The 20502-nt window shown below is 38.7% G+C and overlaps 2 protein-coding genes across 4 annotated transcripts; one reads left to right on the top strand and one right to left on the bottom strand.

The window, feature by feature from the left end:
* Positions 1–326: 326 nt before the first annotated feature.
* Positions 327–8738, bottom strand: LOC117475173 (septin-8-A-like). 3 transcript variants are annotated; one of them, XM_034121323.1, is made up of 10 exons: positions 8478–8738; positions 6724–6838; positions 6397–6592; positions 5701–5887; positions 5455–5616; positions 4924–5020; positions 4649–4817; positions 3619–3751; positions 3334–3521; positions 327–2001 (listed from the first exon to the last, which is right to left on the bottom strand). In XM_034121323.1, exons 1-10 carry the CDS (start codon positions 8559–8561, stop codon positions 1998–2000), a joined length of 1335 nt encoding a protein of 444 aa, XP_033977214.1. In that variant the 5' UTR covers positions 8562–8738; the 3' UTR covers positions 327–1997. The 3 variants fall into 3 exon arrangements, with proteins under 3 accessions (XP_033977214.1, XP_033977212.1, XP_033977213.1); XM_034121321.1 differs by having other exon boundaries at positions 327–982; XM_034121322.1 differs by having other exon boundaries at positions 327–982; positions 8493–8584.
* A 1462-nt stretch (positions 8739–10200) lies between these two features.
* sowahab (sosondowah ankyrin repeat domain family member Ab) lies at positions 10201–12369 on the top strand. The gene has a single exon (XM_034121320.1). It carries the CDS (start codon positions 10274–10276, stop codon positions 11621–11623), a length of 1350 nt encoding a protein of 449 aa, XP_033977211.1. The 5' UTR covers positions 10201–10273; the 3' UTR covers positions 11624–12369.
* Positions 12370–20502: the final 8133 nt, after the last annotated feature.

Raw genomic sequence — 20502 nt, 5'->3', positions numbered from 1 at the left:
CTTTAGGCCAATCACAGATGGGAAGGCGGGGAAAAACAGAATGTTATAACATTTACACCTTTACGCTAGGAACAACATTTTATTACACTTTTATTCTGAATTCATTTAATTTAAATCAACAATAAAGCAACGATTTCTTAAAATGTCATATATCGATTGTCTGTATGGGCCAGGCGTTTTTGTACAATGCTGTCTCTTTTTTTCAATGGACCCCTCCTGGCAGGTTTCTGGAACAATCTGGAGGGAGCCTGCTAAGAGTGACCAAAGCTTTCCACAACCTGTCGTTTCCTCTAGGAAAAGTGCAATTATGTAGAGTACGAAGCACATTTTCAATAAAGTAAGTCTTTATTACATCAGGATATACAAATCTCCAGACCCACCATATAGATCTACTCACATAAAGATATTTAATCCTGAATGTATAAGCATCAAGCCTTTTATCATGTAACAACATCATATCGTTTTTGCAATTTTGACACAACATAAGGACTGACATGTTAGCATGATAGGGCACCATTTATATTGATTAAGGATAGAATCTTTAAAGTGCTTATAAATCATAATATAATGATCCCTACAACATTAAATAGCAATATGTTACTTTATAATGTATATTTCACAGTGTAAATTGGCATCAGTCAAAAACTACAAGCATAACACAGCAGATTAATGAAGGTAGCACATTCAGTACAAAAACAGAGATTTTGGCAATGATATGATTCACTTTTAGGAATGAAGGTTAGGAGCCATGCAATGCAGAGACCATGCTACAGAACGCTGATAGAAGCTTAAAGGAGAGTTTTCTAGACATGGAAGACTTCAGAATCAATTCCAGCAGTGTCAAGTGCATTTCTATAAAATTGTTATTTCATATTGTAAAAATAATACACTGTTAGTCTGTGATCTTTTGATGTGGTAGAAAGTCTTCTAATTCAAATTCCTTCCTGAGGTTAAGGAGCACGCAGATGGAAGACTAAAGAAGCTATGAAAAGGAAAGAAAAACCATGTCATTTATCTGAACAAGCAACTCTACATATTCATTAGGGCCATTAGACAAACTTCAACAAGATACGAAGTACCAAAGATTAGTGCAAATTATAATTAGGTTTGCATTTTGTTATTTGTACTGTATGCTGCCAGGGACAAAGAAAATGTAAAACAACAACTTGAATTGAATGGATAATGCTTTTAACAAAACACTGTTTACAGATGAAAATCAGAAAACCATGTTTTGATACATCATGATGACAACAAGTGCAATATGAAATGTTCATGGAATCATAAAAAATGACTGATATGACGGGAAGTCCCAGAGAAGTGAGGGTTTAGGGTTCAGATGACCAACAGATGAACTGATGCTCTGTCCGGTGTAACATTGACATTTTTTATTTCAATATAAATGATGGCATATTTGCTCTTTTCACAGACACACTGTTAATTTATTTAGTTAATAGCTTTATAATTTTGCATATCATGGTGTAAGTCCATTACGTTTTGTACGTTAATCTACTTACAATTTAAAAAATAAAATACATTTTTTGATGTACATTATTAGAAATTCTGTCTTTTAAAACTGTTGACAATTTAAGTTGTAAATAATTGCATGTATAAACACACAAATGCTTCTTACTCTGTAATGCACTACTACTGTAATCAGTTCAATTCAGTCAGTGACTAAAAGTCTCCTGTTCTACAACAGGACATGAACACACATTCATGGCAAGAACATAAAACAACACAAGCTACATGTTATGAAAACAGTCCATGGATTGTGTGTCTAGCAGAGTCAGCATTAGGGACAAATTAGAAACTCTAAGCAAAGCTACCTTTTTGATCCATAAGTACACATTGGCTTAAAGCCATCACATTGTTCAGGCCGACATACGTGCATAGTCAAAGTGACACTGCCTACACATACAGTGTCAGATATGACAGTCTCTTTTTCCCATGCTGACAGCAGACACATTCCTGGTTTCCCTGGATGTTTGATCCATAAATCAACTGAAAGGGGAAAAGATATAAGACAGAATATGGGAAAAAAAACATGGAGGATTTGAGGAATGGTAGAAATCAAAGTAATAAATGAATGAAATGGGAATGCAAATGTGTTGAGGTTGTAACTTCGTTTCATCCACTCACCTTCCACAGGCCTACACTTAGTCTTAGGCTACGTTCAGAATCATACTAATTTCTTTGGATTTTAATATATTAAATCAGATTGTTCTAAAAAAACAATGGAAACTAATTTCTCCAACTATGTGTCACTCTTTTCAATATCTTTTAAGTCCCAATGCTTTATTTTTAGTCCCTTCTAATTTTTTCTCTCTTTTGTTTTCTGTCCGTCTGTCTCTAGCTAAAGTATTGGTTTTTATTTATGTTGCTGCCTGTGTTCGCCATGTCTCAATAAGAAGAGATTCCTTATCTCAGTTAGACTATCCTTGTAAAATCAAGGATAAAGGATAAAATGCGTGTTTATATCTGTGTTAATGTAGCGGTTCTTGCACTTTAAATACATGATAATGTATTTAAAGCTTTTTCTAACACATTAATGTAGTATAGACAGAAGGATCATCAGCTACAGTATTTTAGAGGGACAGTAAAATATCTGTTAAAATTAAAGATTTAGCCATGTGTGGTATCAGACTGTCGTAATGCCTTAAGTAACATTTTCCCCTACATGGTATGGCATTAAATCCAGTTTACCCTGCCATTGATTGTACAAAATATTTTAAGGAATTAAGCTTTCTCTTTATTAAGGCAGCTTCGTGTATGTTGATATCCAAGGCTAATGTTGCGCTCCAAGCTGTGTAACTTTTGAGCGTATGTAATTGATGCTGACATGATAATGTTTCCACCTGCAGAAATGATTACGGCTCTTTGTGGGATGTCTGAGTGTCCTCTGTGCTGCACATGGCGTGAGCATCGGTGAGACCGGTCGAATGTAAACAGACGTGCCCCTGCCTGAGATACAGTCTGGCAGGTCAGCCCGCAGAGACATAAGCATCAGGCTGTGTCATGCAAGCTGTGACCCTTCCCACTATGTCTGGGCACACAGTGTCAGTCTGAATCTGTCCCTCTATCAGTTTCTAAGCCAACATGGCTTCTGGGAAAATAACACTATCTCATTAATCACATTGTACGCCTCCCCACCCTGTCTGGACAACTCTACATAGACTGGCTCAGAGATTACGTGACATTTAACCAATTATCTTTGAATTGCCTGAAGGAATTTACAGTTTTTACTGTTTAGTGGCATTTGGGCTTGCTCTGACAATCATTGTGTAAATAAAGAACCATGAATCAAATCAAATACTTAGAGACAAGCAGACTTACTTCTTCTTGTCCTTATCCTTCTTGAATGGTTGTGAGCAGCCTTGGAGAGCCTGTCCCATCAGTGTCTCAGCAGCCACCTTTCTTCTGTTGAAGGCGTTCATCTCCTCCTCCAGGTCTCGTCTTTTCTCCTCCAGATTCTTCTTTTCATCCTGGTGCATCCGCTTGAGCTGCTCGAATCTTTCATGAAGCTAAAGGTGGTGATGGTGATGGCACAAGGCAAAAAGTGAGACCAACCAAATGTTGTATATTTTTTGTGAGTGGTTATTTTATCATGTCAATCCTCACCTCTTTTTCCTTCTCTTTCAGCTCTGCTTCTGTCTCCTTCACTTTACTCACAAACATCTGTCTCATTTCCTCCTCTTTGCGCTGCAGATCTACGAGGAATTCCTTCCTCTTTGCTTCGTATGTTTCCTGAAGGCTGAAAATCAGAAAGAAAATGTTAAGGACACTCATGCCTTATTTGAAAGGACATGTATCCAGAAGCTGGTTGCTGCAGCAGTTAATAAAGGTATCTTAGTTATTACATTAATGTTTACTAGGTTAGGATTAATGCATCACAAAAATGGGTCATGTAGAACTTAGTATTTACTCAATATAAAAACAATTGGAATAGCCACGCATTACTGATCACAATTCTGTTAAATAAATACGTAAACTTAAAATATTTTAACTTGCTTATCACAAAACAATAGCCTGAAATAACAAAACATTATGCCAATAACATTAGACTAAATTTGACTTTTCCACTTACTCTAAAATACATGACCATTATAACATCTGAACTAGTGAATCACTAGTTTGAAATGTGCTACTCTTAAAGAGACAACAAATATGTATCTGTAAAAAAACAGATGTACTGCTCTATGTCTGTGGCTACTGTTCAGAAAAACCCTTTCATCCTTCAGTTTACCAGAAACTTTTCAATCAAAAATCCCCAAATTTGGAGAAACATTGTTTCCACAAGGCAGAAATGGTATGAGGATTAGTAATCTGAAAATAAACTAGTAACTGTAGCTGTCAAGGAAGAAGTAAGTTCCTTAAAATTGTACATAGGTTAAGTATTTAAGAAAATGTGCTTGATTTCCCATACTAAAACTAGAGTGAAAAAATATGCATAAAGCTTTGCATTTTTCTTTTTCAGTTGGAGGTTAAAAAGGGACAAATCTCATCCCATCCCAAATCATAGAAACACAGATTTTAATGTGCTGTTTTTAAATCGTTCAGCCCAGTTTTAACATCAGAAGAGAGCAGGGTTTTTTGGCAGCTCCACTGAAGTTGCCCAGATGCATTACATCCCTGCTAGCCTTAATTTCACCTGAACGACTGGCTGTCCGGGCCGGTGTCCTTGAAGCCCATCTCTTCCAGCTTGCAGCGACGGTAGAGCTCATAGTGTCGAGCGTGTGTTTGCTCTCGCAGATCCTCCATGTTCACACGCAGCAGCATCTCCCTCAGCTTCACAAAATCACAATGGTTTTCATTCTCCACTGGAAGACAAGAAGACAACATCTAAAATCTCATAAAATAGGAGAATTGATATACCAAGTTTTTATCTCAACTGATTTTTATGATTTAACAATTCAGCGGACTCACCCTGTACTGATCCCCAGGGATACAGCCTGGCTTTCACCATCTTATTTCCCACTTTAACTTCCTCTACACTTCCCACCACAGCAAAGGGAAGATGAGTCTGTAACACATCGTATTGATAAAGTTACAACATGGTTAAAGATGATACTGCTGTCGTCATATTCAGAGTAAATTACAACATGCTTCGAAATATGTTGGTCTAGTATGCATTTAAATTGAGGCTTAAATTGTGCGACTTTAGTTCTCACGGCAATATATCCTAAATGTTTGCAACATTATTCCTATGGTAGCATGATCATTTGAATGAATTTAGTTTTACTTTATTATTCTACTTAATCTTTCAATTCAACTTTATTTGTAAAGCGCCTTTCTTACAAAACAAATGCAACTCAGAGTGTTTTACAAGTGATTGTCAAACAAAGAATGTTATAACAAGTAAAATAAGAGATTAAGATTACAGTAGTATAGAAAGTGAGAATGTATTATCCTGTAAAATACATATCACATTGTATTACGTGTGTTTCTAGGACTCACATTCATGGAGGTGTTGATCTCTGCGACAGCTTCATCCTCCGTAGGGAACTGATAAATCTGCACCCCATTACTGACCAGCTCACTCATTATCTTGATCTTTAATTTGTCCAGTTCACTCTTCGAAACTGTGTCTGCCTTTGCAATAACTGGGATAATGTTCACCTGCATGGAAGAAAAAAACACACTTTCATTGACAAAGAAGTACAGCTTTTGGCTGAAATACACAGGGCGAGATTTGGTCTTCACCTTGCTGTCCAGTTTCTTCATAGTGACGAGATCCAGGGACTTCAGGGAGTGTCCGGTGGGAGCGATGAAATACAGGCAGATGTGGATTCTTGTGTCATGGCAGTTAAACAAGGAGCGTCTTATTTTAAGCTCCTCCTCAAGATACCTCTCAAACTGGGCATCGATATAGTCAAGAATGGGTTTATGGCTGCACAGACAAGACAAAAACAATAAACTTTACTAGTTGTTGTTTGATGGACATTTAAGTATCCTAGTTACAAACTCTGCAACTACAGGCTTGCAGCCAAAAAAAGGCTGCAGTTTTTACTGCCTGCTGCTGGAGCATTTAAATGTCTATTGAGATTGCATTAGTTCTACCAGTCATTTCCATATTCCCTTTCTTCCCTCCCAGTTCACATGCCAGATCTCTCTCTCAATCCCATACTAAGTGAGTTGGCTGCAGTACCAGAGCAAGAGGGGGAAATAATTAATAGCTGGAACTTCCTGAGTGAAATCTCTATGAATTTTAAATGATCAGTATAAAAAAAAAAGCACTGAAAATGTTCGTATCAAGCTTTCTATGATGTTTAAATAACATTGTTTATTTTCTGATTCTGTGCAAGTTAGATTCTTCCACTTCTGATCCTATTTTCTTCCTCGAAAACACTAAAAGTCAAACAAACATCTACAATCAATCACATCTACAAGAATGTATACCTTTGCCCTTTGTTGATCTGGTCTCCAAACCCTACAGTGTGCACAACGGTCAGCTTCAGGTTGACGTTGCTCTCCTGCAGATCATAGGTTTGTGGGCGTAGCTGTACTTCACTCTGATAATGGCTGGCTTCCTCATTTTCAAATGTTGTGTTGAAAAGAGTGTTCATTAATGTCGACTTGCCTATCCCTGTCTCACCTTAGAAAACAAAGAGAAGAAGACACATGGTTTATATAGATGAGGGAAAAACTAGGTAAATTCTAAATGAATGCATGTCACGCTCAAAGCACTGACTCTGGATTATGAGCTCCTCCTGGGTTTAGACATACCTACACAGAGGATGTTGAAGCAGAATCCCTGAGCCACTGATTTACTGACCAACTGATCTGGAAGACTGTCAAACCCCACATGACCTCCGAGCTCCAGGTTTCGCTTTTCTTCATGCTGAGGTAGGCAGAAAAAGGCAAGACAAAGAATGTACAGTATCAGACTGTATGACTTTTATTTAAGAAACATTTCATCGTATTCACTTTATATTACTATATATATATATATCATAGGAAACAATGCCAAAAACCAATAAAAAGTTAGGGAATAAATAGGTCTTTCTGTCAGGTCTCATCCTCACAATCTCCCTTCAAGCTTAAAAGCATTCTTTTCAAATTAGGTCATCTTTCTCTTCCACTAAACACACTGAATAGTCCCACAAAAATGTTCTGTCTCAGTATCACAAACCAAATGTATCTTTCAAAACCACGCAAACATAGGAAGAAAACAAAAAGCTTCAAAAATTATTTTAGCTGTGCAGCACAGATGTCTTTCTTTACATTGAGTGTCTTGTGTCTGTACATAAAGCTTTATTGTAAACCCTAGGTTAATGCTGCCAACAGGGAATGTTTGCGATTATAAGTATACTTATTTTCCTATATTTATGGCTGAAATTAACACATCATTTCACCATTCCTTTGTCTGTGAATAATATTTTGAATCAATAGTTTATTACATTTTTCTTTGAAATTAAAAAATAAGTTAATTTACCCCCATCACATAGGAGAAGGTTACCTCTTCAAATTGCCTTTTTGCACAACCAACACTAAGAAACTTGTAAAAAAGCACACATCACAAAATGAGACTTTGCTTGATAAACCTTAACAAGCCCTCTTTCAAGCAATGACAATATGACAAATATTCAATGTTTACTCTAGTTCATTAGTCTAGTTCCCTACACACAGAAAATGAAATCCCATAATATCAATACATTTGAATCTGTAAATCCTAAAAACGTATGCAGATTGCATGTTGCCCTGGCTGTCTAATCTAGTCGGTTTATCCTATACCAGATGCACCCTGGGATACTGGCATCTTGCAAAAGGCTCACCATGAGGATCAGGATGTGCTCAATACAACAATCATCCGTTTCTGTCCCTCTCCACAAACACAAAGAGCTCTTTATCTAGATGTTGTTTCACAGGGTGGGAGGATATCCAAGCTGCTGGCTGCCCTGGTACCCATAACTCCCCTCTACAGTTAGACCAGCACACACACTACCATCACTCAACAAAGTCTCCCATCATGCGCAATGCAACTGTAAACAGGGGATTACATACGTGTCATTAATAACACGTTTAGCTAGTAGGCCTACATCTTTTTCGGTAAACAATGTTTAGCTAGCTACCACTTGAGGAGGCTGCTACTTATGTCTTAACTTAGGTCTCATGCTGCCTGCTGTCCTGCGTTTCATGCTACTCTCCATAAATCAGCACCGTGTGCACCTGTCACAGTGTTAACATGGTAAACAGTGAAGGGTTGATGCACATGCGTGTTTTTATTGTGGACGTCTCCACAGATTGCGCACCGGACTACGACGCATCGTTTCTGTCGTATCAACCGTAGCTGAAAATCCGTGTTTATCCCGATTCATTTAACATAACAAGCCCTTTCAACACCGCAGGCCCCCTGCTGCATTCTCTGCTCACATCATCACCTTGCTCTCACGTGCACCTGATAGCTATTTAATTTCCTATTTCCTTTCACCAAACCCTGAGTCATTGCAGGCCCGCAGACAGCACATATTCATACTTACTGCGAAAACATCTACCTCATTGGCCGCCATCGTCAGAAGTGTGCAGGAGAGATCTGCCTTCATCAGAACGGCTCCTCTGCACATTAAACACGGAGCGACTCTCTGCTTTCAATATGGCCACTTGGAGGCAACACCCCCTCGGTGCTGGAGGGCGACACTACAGCTCTATTCATCATACTGTACGTCTAGAGTTTGGAGCAAGCTGTTTTGGTTTTTTAAATACTCAGGAATTATTCGGATTACTGCTTCCACGGTCCAGCTGAAGGCTAGGCTACCTTCTCCAGGATTAGAAATAGTGCCTTCATGTTAATCAGTTGTTGTCTATATTGAGTTCAGATTTTTACCAGTATTACAAATGTAATATCACATTTCAATAGACGTCATCAATCAGCTGTCTGTTAGCAACCGTTTAAAGAGGACTTCACAATATTTCAATAATATACTTCATTATCTTCCCCATACCTTTCAGAGGAACATGTAGCCTACTTGTTTGTACACTACATTCATTTGACAATTGGTAGTTAGTTTAGCAAGATGTAGCATATCATCTACTTGTAAATTGTGAAGCTACCCAATAACAAAATAAAGTTTCTAAAATTGGCCAGGTGGTGATTAATGCACCAGCTGATAATATAACCAGTAAATATATGCCTCTAAAAGTAGATTATGAATGCAGGTATGAATGAAATACTGTAACATGCTTAATGTAAAGAATCATATTATATTTGCTGCTATGTTATATTAAGCAATTTATCATTGCTGCGTTGTTTTTGAATAATGACCATTCCACCAACTGCTTTTTTTCAAAAACAATCTCAGAATTGATTTAAGAAGCTTATTTGTCGTATTGTCATACTGATATTCTGTACAAACTGTGAAGTCCACTGAGACAAATGTAACATTTGTGATATTGGGCTATATAAATAAACATTGATTGATTGATTGATTGATTGATTGATTGATTGATTGATTTGATCATTAGGCCTACTTCATGAAGGCTATATTAAGTAACCCGTTACATTAATCATTCAATATTAAATGTTAATTCAAGTAACAGTATGCACTTAGAGTCATTGCAATACTGTATTAATTTAAAACGCACAGAAACAATCTGACTTAGACATTGTATGTTGTCGTTCAATGTCGTAGGCTACTGTTTATACATAGGCCTACACACGTTTATACTTTTTTTACATAATAGCTTAATGTTTGGGGATCAGCTTTGTTGTCCTTGTTTTTTAGTTGTATGTTCTGTGTGTGTGCATTAAGAGCAGCAAAACAATTCCTTGTTTATGGCTAGCCAATACTATATGTGATACTGATTCCTTTTCAATGTCAAAAGAGATTCAACATTTAGGCTTACTGATAGTAAATCAGTATCTTAGGAGAATTTCTCCTTTTTGATTAAATAGCCTAACAAAGAAACACGAAGTAATCTAGGAAGCTGTAAAAATGTATGATCAACATAGTTCTACTTTATTTCAATAATATTTGTAATCTATTTGTTTTTTAACTTAACAGATAAATATGTAAAACATACTGATATAACTATAACTTTTACCTTCAAACTTTTTTTAAGTAGGCCTACTTTTAATATTGATCTATCTACTAACCCAGCGGCCCAGCCTTCAGCAGGAGAGCTCACAAAACAACGGGAGTTTATTTGGCGAGGCGCCGGAAGCAGCAGGTTGGACAGGACAGGGGAGGGGAGCACGGACAGACACCAGATTATCCCTCGGGAGTTATCTGAGCTATCCGTTATTATTCCCACATTTGTACCAAGTCAAGAGGAAAAAATGGCTTTGACTCAAGAATCTCTTTTGTCTTTTTTGCTGGAGCACGGAGGCAAAGTGAAAAACTCGGAGCTGGTGAACAACTTCAGGACTCAGATCAACTGCAGCGATCCCGCGGAAAAGCAGCACAATAGGGACCTTTTCAAGAAATTGGTGAACAGCGTCGCAGTGGTGAAACAGATCGACGAGGTGAAGTTTGTGGTCGTGAAGAAACGCTATCAGGACTTCGTAAGAGAGGGAGCGTACGATGCAACCCCGCAGAAAAAAACGCAGATGGACGACGAACAAAATAGCAGTTTTTCGTTTCCATCTCCTCACCGAGCCGAGGCAGGCAGGGTGATTTATTCTGACATTGAAAACAATAATACGTGCTACCCCTCGAACATAAATGGCAGCTATTGTAGTGAAGCCAAACGTAAGTCTGTGGGGGGTATGCACGACAAGAGGCAGTTATTAAGAAGCAATAGTGGGGAGGCTACCACGGTTAAAGTCCTGAATATCTCCGGAGATCAGGCGAGCAAAGCGAGGAAATCTGGTGCTGTGTTCGCTGTCATAGCGGTAAAATCCCCCCCGAGAGACTCTGCACCAACAGCACAGGATGAAATACATTCCCCAGTGCATCCACATAAAACCTCAGACAAACCAATCACGTTTACAACTAAAGTTTCTTCACCATCAACTCTGAATCTTAACTTTCCAGCTTGTAAAAAGAGTGCACAAAGTGAGTCCCAGTGTTGGAAAAACAAACAGATGGAGGACATGCAACCCCCAAGATTTCCCCTGGGGAGGTCTCAAAGCAAGAGAGATGATGCAAAGTACTCAGAGTCAGTGCCTTTGGAGCCATTAGCTCATGAGTGGTTGGTAAAGTGTGCAGCTGGACTGTGGGGTCACATCCACGGTCTGCTGCTGCAGGACACTCGGCTGGCACAGAAGAAAGACTTCATGTCAGGATTCACGGCACTGCACTGGGCCGCCAAGGACGGCAACAGTGAGATGATACACAAGCTGCTGGACATCTCCAGGAGAAGAGGAACCTGTGTAAACATCAACAGCAAAGCACACGGAGGATACACACCTTTGCACATAGCAGCCATGCACGGCCACACTGAAGTGATGTTTCAGCTCGTGCAAGGTTATGGAGCCAGTGTAAATGAGAGAGATAATGATGGCAAGAAGGCCTTCCACTACCTGGGCAAAAATGTGTCATCTGAAGTCAGAGCACTTATGGGAGGACTGCAGCACAGCAAGTGCAGGGAGAAGATAGACGACGAAGAATACAGAGAGCACCAGAAAGGCTTCAACACCATAAGTAAACTGTTCCAGCCGCACATAGGGAGGAAACAGAAAAACTAGTTTGCTCAGGAATGGTGAGAGTGACATGGAGGATCAGGACAATAGGACAATTGTAATAGCTAATACTGTCTGAGTTTGTATATTATGTTAATATAAAACAACAAACCCGTTGTTTATCCTCTGCATCACTTAACGTCTTATAAGTCTCTCTGTACTTACTATTGTAGCGCTTTTGTACAGTGTATCACTGCTGGATGTACTATTTATAAGCAGTTAGTATTATTTAATCAACTTGTTTTCCTTAGCTTAATTCCTTGTTTTAAGAATGAGTGTTATTTGGATCCTGTTTAATTTATTTGTCTTACTAACAACACAAGCAATCCAAGATATTTGTTTACTTTTTGTGGAACACATCTGTAGAAGTTACCAATTGATTTGTGACTTCAAAGTATGAGGATAAATGAAATATGACATGGGAAACAGTTGCTGTCAACACTGGTGTGAAACATTGTGTTGTTGCTTTTGTGCACAGCAGATCTATTTATGATATAACTATGATCAAAATAAAGTATTTTAATTTTCAAAAGAGAGAAAACATTGGATAATCTTGTGGAGAAAATAGAACACATTTTTGAGAAAGCTACCTCTCCCCTTCAGTAAAAGCAGAGGGGACCTTTTGGGGGGCCTGTTATGAAAAGCAGGCCAGCAGACTGGGTGGTGGAATGTCTCCTTTATCAACCTCTTTGTGAACCTGAGCTGTAATGGGTGAGAAAGGCCTCCCTTTGTGGGACAACATGGCTTCACTCTTTAGGGTGATGTCTAAAGTAAAAAAGACATTCTCGGCCATGACCCAAATACCACATCAATCATTTTAGTTTTGATTAGAAAGGATTTCCGCCAAATACAAGTTTAACAAGATTCTCTCAACTGTAAAAAAGAAGCCACAGAAAGATATAAACTTAAGGGAAAACCCAACAAGCTTTATAAAAACATTGTAATTGTGATCTAGTCATTAAGGAATTGTCTTTTCCCAGATAAGAAATGCTTGAAAACAGTAATCTGCCGTCTGTGTGCCATGTGTCCTTAAGTAACCCAGAGGAAACTATCCCAGATGACATGAAAAGAGTTGGAGCTCAGACAATGAAGCCATACGCAAAACTGCCAGAACAATGTCCTTTGTCTCGTTATCTGGAAAAGAAGCAGCTTCAATAATAATCCACGCAAAAGGCAGCTGCACTCACAGCAAATATTTAACATTGTAGACTGTATTATGTGCTAAATCTCACCTCAAAACTATTTGCAATGAAGTATCATGAAAAGAAACAACACAAAACCTCCTGTGTCTCTTTTGTTATCAGACTGAATGTACAAACATCAAAGACTGCATAACAATACTGTGGCATGGTCCAGGCCTGGTATCATTTCCTGTCAGTACAAAATGGAAACGTACAACACTGAGTAGTGCGCAGGTTAGTGTTACTTTTAGTATTAATATGGTGTGTAACTGAGACACAAAGCCTAGCCATTTGGCCGTAGAGGCCTTACAATTACCCTTCATAAAATGAAAGTGTTACATGACACAAACAAAATAATCCTATATTTAGAGCCTTGCAAGCAGTGGGGCTAAAGCTTGGTCATGTCATATTCAAGGTTTTACAGGAAAAACATAAACAACAAAGTGGTGCATCCCCTCAAATCCATCAACATCACATCAAGGGTAATTTAATCATCGACTTTCCTGACAACCACTGAAGGCAAAGGCAAAGCAAGGCAGCACATTTTATAAAGACAAATATTATCTGTCTGAATCAAATCAGTTACCACAACATAAGAGACTATATCAACTATTTCCATCACACAACACGAGCATGGTAATAGCCAACAAAAGTCCATATTCCTATCTTTGGTGTTACGTTATATTGTTTATATTTGTTTATCTTAGATGATTTTAACAGATGATGGGCAAGGGCAGGGTTTGCAAATATTATCCTTAAATTGTCAATTAAGTAATTATGCAAAACATTAATTTAAAATAAAAGAAGCACTAATTAAAAGTGGTTTCTTATTTGTTCAATGTGGTATTAATACGTATCTGTTATGGGTTTGGAGCCACCGGGTCACATAGAAGATCTTGAAACAAAGTGAAATTGTCTTCTGGATTAGTGCTGGAAAGTATAACTAAATAAATGCACACAAGTACTGTACTCAAGTACAATGCTGTACTTTACTTAAAGGTGGGGTAGGTAATTTAGGAGAAACCAGCTCGAGTGCGCTAGAATTTGAAAATACACAGCCGGAAAAAATCTGCCACTTCCTTACAGAGCCCCTCCTCCAACACACACCAACGCGCACATGACCAATGAGGGCACGAGATAAGTTTGTGCACAGATGGAAGGCTGACAGGCAGGTAGGCCATCCAGTTATTTTAGCCGGGCTGGCTAAAATGATTGGTCGTGCTTTTTACAGTACTACGGCTTCCACAGATGATTTTTTTTAATGGATTTTTTGTCAAAGCACTTAAGATATTCATTGCTATCGGGATGTTAAGAGCATTCCATGGAATATAACAAAAAGTGTATCTCGAGCCGGTTTCTCAAACTTACCTACCCCACCTTTAAGTATTTCCATTTTATGTTACTTTTTGAGGTAAATATTGAACTTTTACTCCACAACATTTATGTAGTACCTTTAGTTACTTTACTAGTCATTTGAATGTACCTAACTTTAATTGGCATTAGCATATCTAGCTGAGGGTTGAGCAATGCAAATAAAGTCATTAACTACACCAGTCATGTGTCATGTCAGAGTTGGAAGAAGTACTCAGATCTTGTACTTAAAGGGGACCTATCATCCAAAATGCACTTTGTGATGTCTTTTATACATAAATATGTGTCCCCGGTGCATCGGGGAACTCACGCAGCGTCAGAAAATAAAACCCTCTCTCTTTTCCTCCGTACCCAAATCTTTTAAAAACGGGTGTACAACGAGCGGATACAGATCTGACGTCAAATCGGCAGCGGACCCACAGAAAGTTGCCTACAGAAACAATGCCTGACGTGTTTTGGACGTAATCTCGTCTTTGTTTACATTAGCAAGCCTCGCTAAAGGCCCTGAGTCACCAGAGAACTCGCCGACGCCGACTGTTGCGTCGCTGTGTTCTCCTGCGTCTTGGCCATGTGTAGCACTGGAACACACCGAAAAGACTTCAGCCGAGCACGTACGAACTGCGCATGCGTGAGTGGCAATAACTCTCCTTACCAGCAGGCGGCGGTAGTGTGTATACGTCATTCAAAAGAGGCAACAACCGGAAGACAGAGAAGAAGAACAGACTGCGTGATCTAAACAAACAACAAATAGCGTGTGTGTTCCATTTTCACTCTCGTCCATCGAAAACATGTTTTGTGCGGTACTGGAGCTATCAGCCATTGGAGTGTTGCTTGTGGAAGACATTCTCAAGCAACCGTTTCGCTTCTCATGCACTGATTCGCTAGCTGAACAGCCAATCAGAGTGATTTCTTTGTCCGACTGCCTGTGGCCGACGCACGGCCATGAAAGGCCAAATAAGGCGTGTCACGGCCGACGGTGCGGGACACACCAAATTGAGTTTGGGCGACAGGGCACGCTTCGTCGTCCGACTAATGAAAACTGCCGATTTCGGCCTGGTGTGTCAGGGCCTTAACACTCAGAGCTAACCTGTACTGTAGAGCACACATGTTTAAAAAGCAGGAAATAAAAAAAGGAACTTAAAAGCATTTGAGCTCCATACTGTTTCAGAAATAATCTTTGATGTGGTTTAGAACAGGATGGCGTTTTATCACAGCAGAATTTAACTTTATCTCCGGTAGAATTCTGATCAGGCATTAGCTCCGCCTCCTCTTTTTTTTTTTCAAGCTAAGGACCCAAAATCTGCGTTTCTCTAACAGGGCTGCAAAAGAGGGGTATGAGCAGTATGAGGCATGGCTACAATGGGTGAACTGTTTGGTATTTTAAGCAAAAAACTTCACAGACATGTTTTGTATAGGTATGGCCCTACAATATATTTTTCCAATATAGCATAATAGGTCCACTATAAGGTAAAAGTAAAAATACCAGAGTGTAGGAATACTCTGTTACAAGTCCTGCATTCAAATGTAACTCAAGTAAAAGTACAAAAGTATAAGCATCAAAATAAACCTAAAGTCCCAAAAGTTAAAGTACACATTATGCAGATTGGACTATTTCAGAATAATACATATCATATGTTTTGATCATTATTATTGATGCATTAGAGTTTTAACAAAATTGGTAAAGGTCCATCTATTGTAATTACTTTGCAGGCAGGGTAGCTTGTGAATGTTTATATTTTAAATCATTAATCCAAATTTGCAAAGTAACTACAGATATTAAATAAATGTAGTGGAGTAAAAGTACAATATTTACCTCTGAATTGTAGTGGGGTAGAAGAAGTAAAAAATAGCAAACGTTAAAATACTCAAGTAAAGTACAGTAATTGAGTAAATGTACTTAGTTATTTTACACCACTGATGTCAGTACAGTAAAAGTGTATTATTGCTAGCATTACTTTGTTTGCCAACTAGCTAACGTTACACCTAAATCAGTAACTTACTTTTCTGTTGACCTCCTGTCAGTCGGTGTTTCTAATCTCAAAAATGTTTCCACTAATTACAAAAATGTCAGAAATGTTTTCTTGTAAAATATATGTTTCCACGTGAGACGGTTTAGTATCCTAACTTTGATATTACTAACGCTGTAAATAGAGAGGCAAAGTCCCTCCCCTTCCGGTTGAGCTCCATGGGACCTTATTTTGGAAAAGTTATGCATTGAAGTCAATGGAGAGAGCAAGATTATCTTTCGATCCCGTTTGAATTGTGGCACAAATTACACACATGATGTTTGTCAATTTAAAAGATAATTTTACAAGTCAAAAAAATAAAAATGTGTCGTAAAACTGTGAAGTGAACTGTGACTTTTTTTGTGTGAAACCGCTCAATTAACTACATCTCCCGTCTCGCACCACACACCAAGACGGCCGTCACGTTGGCACATTTCACTTCTTTCTTTCAGAATGAGGCGAAAAGTATTAAAAGAGGTGAAAATCACTACAAGTCTGGGCATGTTGAGAGCATGGATGTATAATAAGAACTGGATACAGCGTGGGAGGCGGGGCCTCATTCATTCCTATAGAGTGGCGAAGTCCCTCCCACTTACTTCCGGGGTATGGGACCTTATTTCGGAAAAATTATGCATTGAAGTCAATGGGGAGAGAAAACTTATCTTTCGATCCCGTTTGAATTGTGCCATGAATTACACATATGATGTTTGTCAATCTTAAAAAATCATTTCCATGTCAAAAAAGTCACAGTTTGTCTTAAAACTGTTGAAATATAAGACTTTGAAAAATACGAAACTAGAAAGACTACAAATCCCAGAGTCGCGTAAGTGATGTCACAATTGAGACACTACGATACACGTATAATACCGTATATATACGATCAGCGCCATATAGATAGAATCTATCTATATGGCGCTGGCTAAGATAAGATAACTTTGTGCCTGTGTGCTTAGTACCAGGTTGTTATTATACCAGCAATGGGTCTTGCTCGTTCTTTCGCTTCCCGTCTGATGAAAGAGGAGTGTGTGGATCAAGTTAGCTACCTAGCTAGTAGCTAGCACGTTAGTTAGCATTACAGCCTTGTCATTTTTATTAGCCTTAACATGAAGTAACATTAAGTAACCCAAAATGTTAAACAGTAAGAGTAGTAGTCATATTTCGTGAACCCTTTGAATAGTACTGTCACCGGTGTGATCATTCTATAATACACAATTTAAGCCCGGGGGAGAAATGCTAACGCTAACGCTAGCGATCTTCTCTACTTCATGCTATCTGCACAAATGGTTGACATTAAACATTAAAACGACCAGGCAGTTCAGAGAGAATCAAAGGAAGGAAGGCAGGCAGCTTTGCATGACATTCTTCAGGACGTGTTTCATTGTAGTGATAGTGAGGGTAGTCTCTTGTGTTGACAAGACAGTAGTGACGGCCATCTTGGTGACGTGTGTTGTTGACCAGAGATCAGATGTAGTTCTTTGAGCGTTTCACACAAACAAATGTGTTACTTCACAGTTTTACGACACATTTTTTTTTTTTTGACTTGCAAAATTATCTTTTAAATTGACAAACAACATATGTGTAATTCATGGCACAATTCAAACGGGATCGAAAGATAATCTTTCTCTCTCCATTGACTTCAATACATAATTTTTCCGAAATAAGGTCCCATGGAGGTCCACCGGAAGGGGAGGGACTTCGCCACTAACTTTTGACATAACTTTTCCGAAATAAGGTCCCATGGGGCTCAACCGGAAGGGGAGGGACTTCGCCACTCTATAGAGTGGCGAAGTCCCTCCCCTTCCGGTTGAGCCCCATGGGACCTTATTTCGGAAAAGTTATGCATTGAAGTCAATGGAGAGAGAAAGATTATCTTTCGATCCCGTTTGAATTGTGCCACGAATTACACATATGATGTTTGTCAATTTAAAAGATAATTTTGCAAGTCAAAAAAAAAAAAATGTGTCGTAAAACTGTGAAGTAACACATTTGTTTGTGTGAAACGCTAAATTAACTACATCTCTGGTCAACAACACACGTCACCAAGATGGCCGTCACTACTGTCTTGTCAACAAACGATTGACTATCACCACAATGAAACACGTCCTGAAGAATGTCATGCAAAGCTGCCTGCCTGCCTTCCTTTGATTCTCTCTGAACTGCCTGGTCGTTTTAATGTTTAATGTCAACCATTTGTGCAGATAGCATGAAGTAGAAAAGATCGCCGAGGCTAACGTTAGCGTTAGCATTTCTCCCCCGGAATTAAATGGTGTATTATAGAATGATCACACCGGTGACAGTACTATTCAAAGGGTTCACGAAATATGACTACTACTCTTACTGTTTAACATTTTGGGTTACTTAATGTTACTTCATGTTAAGGCTAATAAAAATGACAAGGCTGTAATGCTAACTAACGTGCTAGCTACTAGCTAGGTAGCTAACTTGATCAAGCCACTCCTGGTCGTTTCATCAGACGAGAAGCAAAAGAACGAGCAAGACCCATTGCTGGTATAATAACAACCTGGTACTAAGCACACAGGCATCTTGTTAAAGTTATCTTATCTTAGCCAGCACCATATAGATAGATTATATCTATATTGCGCTGATCTTAGGTATCTGAATGGTGGAGGTAAACAATTGTGACATCACTTACGCGACTCTGGGATTTGTAGTCTTTCTAGTTACGTATTTTTCATAGTCTTATATTTCAACAGTTTTACGACAAACTGTGACTTTTTTGACATGGAAATGATTTTTTAAGATTGACAAACATCATATGTGTAATTCATGGCACAATTCAAACGGGATCGAAAGATAAGTTTTCTCTCCCCATTGACTTCAATGCATAATTTTTCCGAAATAAGGTCCCATACCCCGGAAGTAAGTGGGAGGGACTTCGCCACTCTATGAGAGTTGCTCATTCGCGCATGATGATAAAATGGCCCAACTTTTGAGAGAGCGAAACGTCACAGATTACCCGGCATGCCTGAGAAGTACCCGTATGTGCGCTCATAGCGCATGCGCAACTTTAACCATGCCCCCCAAAATGCTCGTTCACATCAAGCACGTCAATTTGCGTACACGTAACAGCACCGCACGTTCATGACAGCATGGTAATGGTTTGTTATTATGATAGATTTGATATTAACGAGGCGGCAGTTAGCAGCTAGCGGTTAGCTAGTAATTATGCTAATTTACACATCAATCGTTATGTACTTTTATATTACGCTGTAACAGGATCTAGTGATATCCAAGCAACAGAGCTTCATTTAGCATGAAAGAATTATTGCACTGTATATATATATATATATATATATATATATATATATATATGTATATATATATACAGTGCAATAAGAAGCTACAGGGACGTTAATCTACGTCGGTAATATTAACTTTATTTAATACAACATTTACGGTACAAGATTTAATCATACAGCCCATGTAGTATAATATTTTACAAATGATGAATTACAGCAAACATGTGCAATATATCCATTATTACAGCTCCGTGGGCTGGCAGTAAGGCGATATGGGTCCGTTCTTATTGTGCATCCATGGGTAAAGATAAACGCATGTAGTGCCGAACACGTAACATGAACGTGCCGGGCGGCGCGGTCCCGTGGGTTAGATGCGCGTTCATAATGCAGAGGGAAATAACTCTCAGAATAACGTTATTAGCACATTTTTACAACTTGAGGAATGAATGTTTTTAATAAGGGCTATACAAGTGTTCATACTGGGTAGTTTATTTAGTTTAAAAAAAATGATCCAACGATTTACAGACCACTCTTTCCCCATGTAAGTCAATGGGAAAAAGTGTTTCCGGGCCTGGCAACCAAAAGGAAGTGTAGTACCGCCGTTTGGCCAGCACGAATATTTTCATCTGAGTCCGGCGCACTTCCTGGGGGCTTGGTTGAGAGCTGTACATACACAAAAGGGGAGTTAGTCGGTTCCGTAAGAGCCAGCATGCGGGACCGGGATTCTGGGATTTGTAGTCTTTCTAGTTGCCTATTTTTCATAGTCTTATATTTCAACAGTTTTACGACAAACTGTGACTTTTTTGACATGGAAATTATTATTTAAGATTGACAAACATCATATGTGTAATTCGTGGCACAATTCAAACGGGATCGAAAGATAATCTTTCTCTCTCCATTGACTTCAATACAAACTTTTTCCGAAATAAGGTCCCATGAGTGCCACCGGAAGGGGAGGGACTTCGCCTCTGAAGTTACATCGGGAAACTGGAAAATAAGAACCGGACGTTGGGATGTTATCCTTCAAAATAAAATTGTAAAATATATCGCCATAAAAGTCCCTATTT

Source organism: Trematomus bernacchii, unplaced genomic scaffold (assembly GCF_902827165.1).
Source record: "Trematomus bernacchii unplaced genomic scaffold, fTreBer1.1, whole genome shotgun sequence".
In the NCBI taxonomy this organism is placed as follows: Eukaryota; Metazoa; Chordata; class Actinopteri; order Perciformes; family Nototheniidae; genus Trematomus; species Trematomus bernacchii.
This window is presented reverse-complemented; position numbering and strand designations above follow the sequence as displayed.